This window comes from Poecilia reticulata, chromosome 2 (assembly GCF_904066995.2).
Source record: "Poecilia reticulata chromosome 2, P_reticulata-male-v2, whole genome shotgun sequence".
In the NCBI taxonomy this organism is placed as follows: Eukaryota; Metazoa; Chordata; class Actinopteri; order Cyprinodontiformes; family Poeciliidae; genus Poecilia; species Poecilia reticulata.
Window position 1 is genome coordinate 15340796 of NC_088831.1, and position 9954 is coordinate 15350749.

General features: G+C 38.8%; 1 protein-coding gene across 1 annotated transcript; it reads left to right on the plus strand.

Moving 5' to 3' along the window:
- Positions 1-6157: 6157 nt before the first annotated feature.
- On the plus strand, positions 6158-9725 carry LOC103482469 (homeobox protein engrailed-1a-like). Its single transcript, XM_008438660.3, has 2 exons — positions 6158-7166; positions 8750-9725. Exons 1-2 carry the CDS (start codon positions 6635-6637, stop codon positions 9067-9069), a joined length of 852 nt encoding a protein of 283 aa, XP_008436882.1. The 5' UTR covers positions 6158-6634; the 3' UTR covers positions 9070-9725.
- Positions 9726-9954: the final 229 nt, after the last annotated feature.

Below are 9954 nucleotides of genomic sequence, written 5' to 3' on the forward strand. Positions count from 1 at the left end.
AAACTGCAAGGAGACTGAGATATTTAAAAAGAATTACCCTAAAACGTAATGATCTTTATGGTACATGAAACGTTTTTTACTGCAATGCCCCTCATGCTTTGCTCCAGGATCGCTCTCTCTCTGGGTAATATTTGCAGACATAATATGATCCAGTTCATGGACTTCTCCAATAAAGTGATCTGTAATAGTTCTTTTTTCTTTTTTTTTTACTTTGATAATTTATTGTGGGAGTTTAAATATACTGCTCAAAAAAATAAAGGGAACACTTAAACAACACAATATAACTCCAAGTAAATCAAACTTCTGTGAAATTAAACTGTCCACTTAGGAAGCAACACTGATTGACCCGACGAGGGTCCCTGTTGTCAATCAGTGTTGCTTCCTAAGTGGACAGTTTGATTTCACAGAAGTTTGATTTACTTGGAGTTATATTGTGTTGTTAAAGTTTTCCCTTTATTTTTTTTGAGCAGTGTACTTAAAAAAAGTGCTAAAAGAGCAACTTGACATTTTGTCAGTAAGCTATTTGTGATCAAACTTTAGCAGTGTCCAGTTTTGCTTCCTGTTTTTTTTTAAATCTAGTTCATGAGACATGAAATCTAGTTATGGGAAAAATAGAGAAGCTAAAATGATTTTCTTCTTGCTGACCTTTCAACCATCAGTCAGTGACTACAATAGTTACTATAGTTTGTGTTACAGAAAAAAGTAGTGATGTGTTGCAAAATATTAGAAATCTAGTTGCATTTTTTGTTAATTATAAATTCATACTTTATAATATAAAATAATTTTTTCTTTGAAGTTTTGTAATTTATGACCAAATATGACCAGCACTAGATTTTGTGTTTCTGGTGTTTAAAGACAAGAAACACAAAATCTCCTCAAAGTTCAAGATCGCATGGCAAGTATGACTTTGTGTCCGAACCAAATAACCTCTCCTGGGTCTGAAGAGTAGAGGGACTTTCGGCTTTTTTCAGAAGAAAACGGCTCTTCATTTGTTATCATCTGCTGTCTCATATTTTACCATAACTTGGCAAATATGAATGTTTTGCATGATAAATCATTTTGCATTCAATGTTCCCCATACAAGAAGCCGACAGTCCCTTAATCGTTCTGTTATGAAAGCACACATTCATACTTTGTAAATTTTAATCAACATTTTAACTAATAAAAACAACTCTCTGACTCTTTCCTCCTCTGCTGCTCTTCGCTCTGCTGTGTTTGTAGCTCCGACCCTTATACTGACGAAAATGGTATATTTTAGTGTGACTCGAGGTATTTGTAAATGACTTTTATCTCTGTAACAAACAATTTTACTTGCTATCAAAGTTAGCACAGCCTTGACTTATCAAAAAAACATATTTCATTTTATTGGTGAATTCTTAAACCTATTTGTTTCAAAAAGTTGTACTAGGAAAATGCATGTTTTCGATTTATTGACCAAAAATAAACATTGGAAATTTAACTCATTAGAAAATATCAGAAGAAATAAAATCTTGTCCAGTCATTTGTGTCTTAAACTAAATAAAGCAAACAAGCAAACCTAATTTGCTAAGAAAAGCCACTAAATTATGCCACATTTGCAGACACTAGGTCAGAGGGAAGCACCAAATTTAAAGGCCTATTTAAATCTCAGGAGGCTTTTTGATTGCTTATTAAAAATCTAAACCATAATTTTGACCCTTGACTTACGTTAAAGGAAGAGGAATTAAAGAAAGTCTCATTCTTTGCGAGGTTCTGCTCTATCTTGGCCCAGTTTTCCTCAGTCCTACGAGAAAGCAAAGTTCATTTGTCAAGTGTGAATGCCTCCAAGTTTAGGTAAGTGTTGTTCATATTGAAAAAATGATCAATCAAACTAAAATCAGCTAATCAAACCAGGGCTGAACTGCAGCACAATGGGGCTTTTTCAGTCAGCTTTGTTTTTTAGCTTATTGGTCTGTGCACGATTTATGAATCCCATCTGTGTGGTAATCATGCTCTCATGATTGCTGATTTTTTTTTCAAAGCAATTGTAAATAATAATAATAAAAAAATGTAAGTGTATTATAAAAAACCATTGTGTAAAAATTGTTTCAACCCTTTTTTAAGAAATTGCATGATTTGAGAAGTTCTTTCAGATCAGGGAAAAAGTAAAAATGTATTTTTCTTTTTAGAGTTAGGCTAATTAGAAAAAAACTTACGCCCATAAAAAATGTACTCCTCTAGTTTAGCCAGCAAGTGTCGCTCTTTTACAGCTTGATTCCACATGGTTACTATAGTTTGAAGAAGCCTTTAGTAACCATGTGGTTCATTGTGAATCTCCGCTACACCGTATGGCTGCGAAGGTGAATGTAGCTTATCTGGTACTGATGAATAACATTTTCTGTATTTAAACATTTTACTTGTTTTTTGAAAGCTTTCTTGTAATTTCACTTTTGATAGAAAATAAATTATGAAACTAGACTAAATGTGTTATTTTTGGCAAGTGGCCAGGGGCGCTGCCAGGAATCTTGGGCCCCATGACAAAAAATTAAATTGGGCCCCCCACACAGCTGCTGTTACAATGTCTTGAGTCTAGTTGACCCATCAAAAGCGTCACGATTTCAAAGGCTTGCAACTAACTGCCTTGATTTCTTTGGTTCAATACTGATAACAAGTACAATATTTACTACTCATAAATTTTACATGCAAAAGTAAAATTCAGTATGCATACAGTCCACATCCAGTATGCAAGTAGGTTGCTTAAATTTTTTCTATTAGTTTTAGATTGCTGAAATGTTTCCCCATGAGCAACATTCATAGGCAACATGCAAAATACACATAAAGCAATCCAGATTTCTAAAAATGATTTGTAGTTGCATTTTATTCAGGCTACAATATATAACTTTCATAAAAAATATGTTTTCTACATATTTGTTAAAGCTGTCACCATGTTGTAGCAGTTTATGAGACAGATAATCTGTGAAAACAATCAATCTCCTCCATCTCCTTCCTGAAATACTATTGCTAGCTAAAACAGTGTACTCTTCTGACCAAAACAACCAATCAGAACTAGTAGTGCTGTCAGTCAACTTCATTCATTCACTACTAAATGTGCTAATGGTGGAGAAACAACTTATTGTTACAGGAAAATTGTTTATCTGCCATCAGTGGTAGCTATGCTAACTAAATTAAGCATTCACAACAGGCAATGCTAGCTACAGCACAGCGTAGGGGGAGGGAGAATGAGCAGCACTACATGAGATTGTGATTGACAGCACTAAAACTCTAGTGCCACTGACTGGTTGTTTCTAGCACTGGGAGAAAGCAGAGGAAATATATTTTTCACAGATTATCTCTCATACCATATTGTCACAACATAATGACAGTTTTAACAAATATGTGGAAAAAAAATATTGTTATAAAAGTGACATACTGCAGCTTTAATTTCACTCAGGAGAGAACAGGCCAGGAGGGATGTAGGTTAGAGCTGCTGCTGATTGACTCATCTGTTAAGTGGTAAAAGGTACAAAGGACAAGTTAAATATATGAATATGTTGGTAATTTCTTTCCTTAATTCATTAAATGCTAGTGAAAATGAGGCAAACAGTAGTCTGTAGCTAAACTAATTATGCTAAATGGTTGATAATCTCACAGTCTACTCACTTCTCTTGGAGAAAAGGTGGGTTATAAAATAACACTCTTGCCTTTTTCTCTCTCTATTTTGTGGAAAACCTGATTTTATTGCTTTTCTTAGCAGCATAGTAACTGCCACAGTCGTTCATGTCTTCCACTGTCTGCTGCTAACAGCTGAACCATTTAACACAGATAGGGGGGTTCAGGGCAAATATGGATGTGTGTCTTTTTGATCTGGGAGTGGGAACATAACATTTTTACTGCTAAAAACAGTCTTTGAAAATACAATATGATTCATTTTCTAATTGACAGGGCCCCAATTATTATTATTTTTTTGCATTTCTATAGCCAATAAATAAATTGTGGAGGGTCCGCTGGTGGTCAGGGCCCCTACAATTGCCATCACTCCCCCCCATACCGCGCCCCTGCAAGTGGCTATGCAAAACGTTCAGAAAGACACCTATAGGATCTACCTAAATCTTACTGCATGTTTCTTCTTTTGCGTTGCTAGTGAGAGGAGCGCCCTAAATACCAGCACAGTGTTGGACATAACGGAGAAAACTGTTCGTAACAACTGTAAGACTTAAACTTTCCGCCGATAGTGGATGTTTCATTAGGAGAATAGAGCCTGTAGATAACCGATTATTTCTTGAACACATGTTCTGTTTTGCCTCAGTTGTACCCTGAAAATGGTGGGAGAACAAATTCCCCTTCCATGGCATGTAGAACTCAGGACCATCTCTGAATATGTGACGTGGCAGGAAGACCAAACAGCAGCATTAGTCTAATTCCAGGGGAATCAGGTTTAATTAGTTATACTGTTGTTCCTCATGGCCATCATTTCATTTATCTGTGAAAAATGATAAATGAAATAGTCATTTCATTTATCCAGTCATTTTGTTCAGACTGGTAGAACAAAAAAAAATCCAATAGTTCTTTGAGGGAAAAAATGCAATAACCCTAATCAATCATTTTATTTCTGATATAAATGAGAGGACTGGTGATTAGAAAAAAAGTAAGAAAAAATTTTTACTTATTCCCTTATAACAAGTTGTTTTTAAATTATGAAACAATTATCATCAAAAACACTAAATCAGACATCTGAAACAGGAAATGCATGAAACAGGACAAAAGGTGCATTCAGCTGCTGGTTTGGTCCAGGAGTTCAGTCTGTCGGTCAGACTTGCTTTCACACAGAGCTTTGAAGGTGTCAAAGCGCTGAGCAAAATTCAACCTCAAAATGTGGCCTTCTAGTTTTCTGGATGGGGAGGAGAGATAGTTGCAGCCTGACCCACTGAGGAGGATATGTTAGGACTCTCACCATAGCAAAGTGAGAGCTGCTACAACTTCTGGGCCCGGAGATCCTCCTTCTCTGGAACGATTGACTGCGGCCTCGGAAAGCAGCAGACCTTGAAGAAGTCATCAGACTACTCAATACATCGCCAAGCATCTCAGTCGTCTTCTCCATGCTGTTCTGTATTGCAGTCAATTCCTTTCTGTGTTGGGGCTGACTCACGTTCTGCTTGTGGGAATAATGCCACCATAACTTCTGCCTCAGTTCTCCCTTCTTCCTGCGTAGCTCATTACTGAAACGGCTTGTTTTACGGGGCGCTCTGCTGCAGATTTACTTTGTTTGTACTTCATTTCTTTGTGATATTCATCAATCCTCTCTTGGACCTCTGTAGCTGTCCAGCTGTCTGCCGATTTGCTCTTGAACACAAGAGATAGTGAAGGTTTGTTGCAGTGTCTCACAAACACCGGGGCCACCTCTTTACTGATGTCACCTATACTTTTTCTTTGGCGCTGGAGACACTCCTCAGCTATGCCGGCTGCTTTATTCAGTAATCAATGGGACCCTCATTAGCTCTGGGAAGTGTACTATAGAGGTCAGCGAGAGGCATGCATGAGTATGTGATGTCACTGAAGTGTTGTTAGAGAATAGCATAAATTGCCTGAAGCAATTTATGCTATTCTCTAACAACACTTCAGGCAATTTATGCTATTCAATTTATGCTCAACACTGAGCGAAGAGTCACTGCGTATATTCTTACTACGTCTCTTTCCCATAATCTCACCAGGCTGATCTGTGATGCCAACATTGTTCTTTTTCAAATACACTGACATCAGCTCGACCCGCTCCAGAACAGAGCATTTGTCAGTTACTTCACCACCAAAAGTAGTAGTTGAGTTGTGTGAGGTCTATTGTAGTGCCACAAATTTTGTGCACATTTGCATTCTCTGCACACGTCTGACTGTAACCTTTCTGTGACTGAATTTTCTATCTTTCTGTAGGGGAAGAGGTAGGAGGAGTTTGAACATTGTGATGAACAAACAAATCAGCCCCACCCTCACGAGTGTTACTAGGGATTTCCCTGGTGTAACCTGGAGAAACCAAATAACTTACGTGAGGTGGTGATGTTGTGGATAACATTGTTACGCTACCAAAACTCAAAATTGCACTCTAGAACGTGTCATGCCTACTTAAATGTGTCACACATCGATTTAGTAAAAGAACAAATATACTCACAAAATGCAAAACAAAATGCAATAAATCCACACACACAAAATATATGTGTGTGTGTGTGTGTGTGTGTGTGTGTGTGTGTGTGTGTGTGTGTGTGTGTGTGTGTGTGTGTGTGTGAGCAGCTGATTGTTGCGTGTATTGGTTTGCCTCCCTCTGAAGAGGTGCTTGATGCCATTCTCTTCTACTTTTGGATCAGAGACGCTTGGCCTAATTGGACGTCGTCATTCTGTGTTTGAGAGTGTCACGAACAGTGATTGGCCGTTCCGGATGTTGGCGATGCACTGGCGGATGGTTGAGTGTGGAGATTTGCCGTGCAGACTTAAGAAAAGAGTGGTGAAAATCCGTCAGTGTGCCAGAGCTGAGCTCAGTAGCAAACACAGCCAATAGGTCACCGAAGCGCGCTGGGTCGTCTTTTAGGCAGGTTGAATATCCACGTTTGTAATTCTCTCTGCTGACATATTTGGACACAGATGTATTTTTCTGAGTGTAGGTAGAACACACTTTTTTTTTTCAGAGGCATTGATGGAAGAACAGCGGGACCTAAACAGCGCGGACAGCAGCGAGGGAGAGAGCGTTTCCCCGTCGCTGGCCATCCTGCCTCTGCAGGCCGGCCCACAGACCAACAGAACAACAAACTTCTTCATCGACAACATTTTGCGGCCGGATTTCGGATGCAAGAAGGAATTCGGTCTGAGTCCGAGAGAGAAGGCACAAAGCTCTGGTCCGGAGCGGCTTCACCCGGTCCTTGGCAGACCGTTCTCCAGGACACCGTGCCTGGACTCCAGCTGCAGCAGCGACAGCACTTCATCCTCCACCGTTTCTGCGGCCAGTGCCACAAAGAGCAGCAGCAGCAGCAGCAGCAGCGAGAGAGTCACGGCCACCGCGGGCTCTGATGAGAACAGCGAAGAGTTAAAGTACGTGGAGAAGGACGAGGAACATTCCGCCTCCTCGCTGGTGGTGATGACCGGGACCGGGACCCCCACACCGGAGAGCCAGGCCCTGCTCTGGCCCGCCTGGGTCTACTGTACCCGGTACTCGGACAGGCCTTCTTCTGGTAAGACGACAGATTCACGTACAGATTCAACCCGAACGGGGACATTGATGTGAAATATGTTCGAACAGGATATCGATTTAGTTTTTTTTAGATATTTAATTTTGATTCAAACCAAACCATATACATTTACACAAACTTCCCAGTAAATATATTAGATTGTTTTATACATTTTCACTGAAAGATACAACTTTACAATAACACTGCTTCACACAGTCGCATTTGTTTTTTTTACCTTTTTGTCCATAAAACAAAAATATGTTTTGTATTATCTTCCAAAATAAAAATATTTTTGCTTATTTATATTCTAAAATTACTCCTCAATTAGAATTTGAAAGAGGTTAAAATAAAATAAAATAAAATAAATTAAGAAGAAAAACAAGCTCCAAAGCAACACTATAATTACAGTAAATGTTCTTTAAAACGCCATTTAATTTGATTCAGCTTTTCATCAAACCTGAATCTTCTGTTTTGTTTTTTGTCCTAGTGTAATATTGTGCGTGTGTATAGACTGTGTTTTAAAAGATCCGTTTTTCAGATGAATATGTGTAATGTAATCTTATTTAAATTTTATTTTATTAAGTTTATTTGACGGGAACAGACAAACTGAATAAAACAGCGTTCAACAGCTCTCCCGATTTATAAAACATGTAATGTATTAATGATTGCGTTTGTGTTAAATGTATTAACTGAACTTCACCTAATTTGACCCTTAAATCGTAAACTACTACTACTACTACTACTACTACTACTACTACTACTACTACTACTACTACTAATAATAATAATAATAATAATAATAATAATAATAATAATGACATGCTTTGCTATACATTAACGTGTAGGGCTTAGACTTTTCTCAGTGTGGTTCGTCAGACAGGTGGCTGATGCTGTTTCTGGCTCACTGCCTGCTTTTCTTGCATAACACTGTTGCTAATATTGGATCAGAATGTAGAGAGTGACAACGAGTAGTAACTACTAAAATAAAGCAAAAAAGAAATAAAAAGCTGAAAACTAAAGTTGGAAAACGGTTAGGAATTACTCAGTGGACATATTTTTTCCCCTCCGTTTTGCAACCATAAAAATCTAAATGATTTTCTTTTTCTGCCGCTGGTCTTAGGACACACCTTTGAGATCAATCACTAAATTCAATAATAATAATAATAATAATAATAATAATAATAATAATAATAATAATAATAATAATAATATATCTAATATTAATTATAGAATAAGCGGCATTTATTTAAGCCTGTTTTATTTCCTTTAAAGAGACGAATGAGTTTGTTTTCTTTCAACATCTTTGGACCTTTGGACTCGAGCCGTCTGGGGACAGAACCATGCCGTGGCTTCGTGTTTAGTCGAAGGCCTCTCTAGTTTTAGGTCAGATCCGCTTCGGGGGTTTTATAATGCCGGTTCCGCTCAGTTCAGTTCTGAAGGGGCGAAGCGGTGTGTCCAGTGCTGAAATGGAAAAAACTTAACTGAACGCAGAAGGTGCGAAAAGGTATTTTTCTCTGATTCCTATGTGATTTGCATTGCGCTGTATATTCATATTTTCGCTCTGCTGCCACTTGCTCTTACTGCAGGCCCAAGGACGCGGAAATTGAAAAAGTGTAAAAGCTGCAAAGACGACAAGCGGCCGCGCACGGCCTTCACGGCGGAGCAGCTCCAGAGGCTGAAGACCGAGTTCCAGGTGAACCGGTACATCACGGAGCAGCGGCGGCAGGCTTTGGCCCGGGAGCTCAACCTCAACGAGTCTCAGATCAAAATCTGGTTTCAGAATAAAAGGGCCAAGATAAAAAAGGCCAGTGGCTTCAAGAACGGGTTGGCGTTGCAGCTGATGGCACAGGGACTCTACAACCATTCAACCACAACCGTACAGCAGGACAAAGAGGACAGCGACTGAGGTGGCTGAGCTGGACCCGGGACAGCGCATCACGGATCGGTGGGAGGGTTCAGTGTTTGGCTGCAGTGTTCAAACCAAGCTGTTCGTCCTCTTCACCGACTCTTCACAACTGTCGCCGATTAAAAAAAGAGGAAACAAAAGACTACCAAAGATTTTCCACGGAGAGCTGAACGACAGTTTTAATCAACTTCAGGTTCTGCTGAAACCGGGACAACAGGTTCGGCTGCAATAATAATAATAATAATACTAATACTACTACTGCTTCTCAACAACAGATGATGTTCGGCAAATTCAGACTGACATTAATTATAAGATCCAGATGTGCCATGACTTTAGCGATCAGCGAGCCAAGTGCTGCTGTTAAGTTTGTCTGCTGCGATTCCCCACATAGAACTGAACGAAAAAAAAACAACCTGTTCAGTTCTGATTAGCCCAACAAACGATGGACTGCTGAGTAAATAACCTAAAAAGAACCTAATTCGTCCTGGGAAATGTGTTGGCCTATATTATGCTAAGAGACATTTCTTTTTCTTTCTTTTTTTGTTTTTTTTTTTGTAGGGCAGCAAGAGTCCCGATAAATACGGTAAAATGCTCCGTAAATGTTCTTCGTAAGCACAAAACATTACGAATTAAATAAAATAAAAATATAGAAAATGTCATGTTTATACGGTTTGTAATTAAATATTTTAAATATTTTGTTTATAAACGTTACGCTCCAAGATAAGCGACGGTTATTTATATAAACTATTTTGTGTATCAGGACCGCTGCAGATAGAGCAGCAGGAGGCAGGTTACAAGCTCAGGCTTCACCTGACAAAATAAACTCTTTTATACCCCATCAAATATTCACACACCGACCCCATTTACCCCAGCGGATGAAACGGG

Bases quoted from the DNA above. Each gene is read 5' to 3' on its own strand.
- LOC103482469 (XM_008438660.3), top strand. From the start codon at position 6,635: ATGGAAGAACAGCGGGACCTAAACAGCGCGGACAGCAGCGAGGGAGAG. The intron at 7,167-8,749 runs GTAAGACGACAG...CTCTTACTGCAG, and splicing joins CTCGGACAGGCCTTCTTCTG to GCCCAAGGACGCGGAAATTG.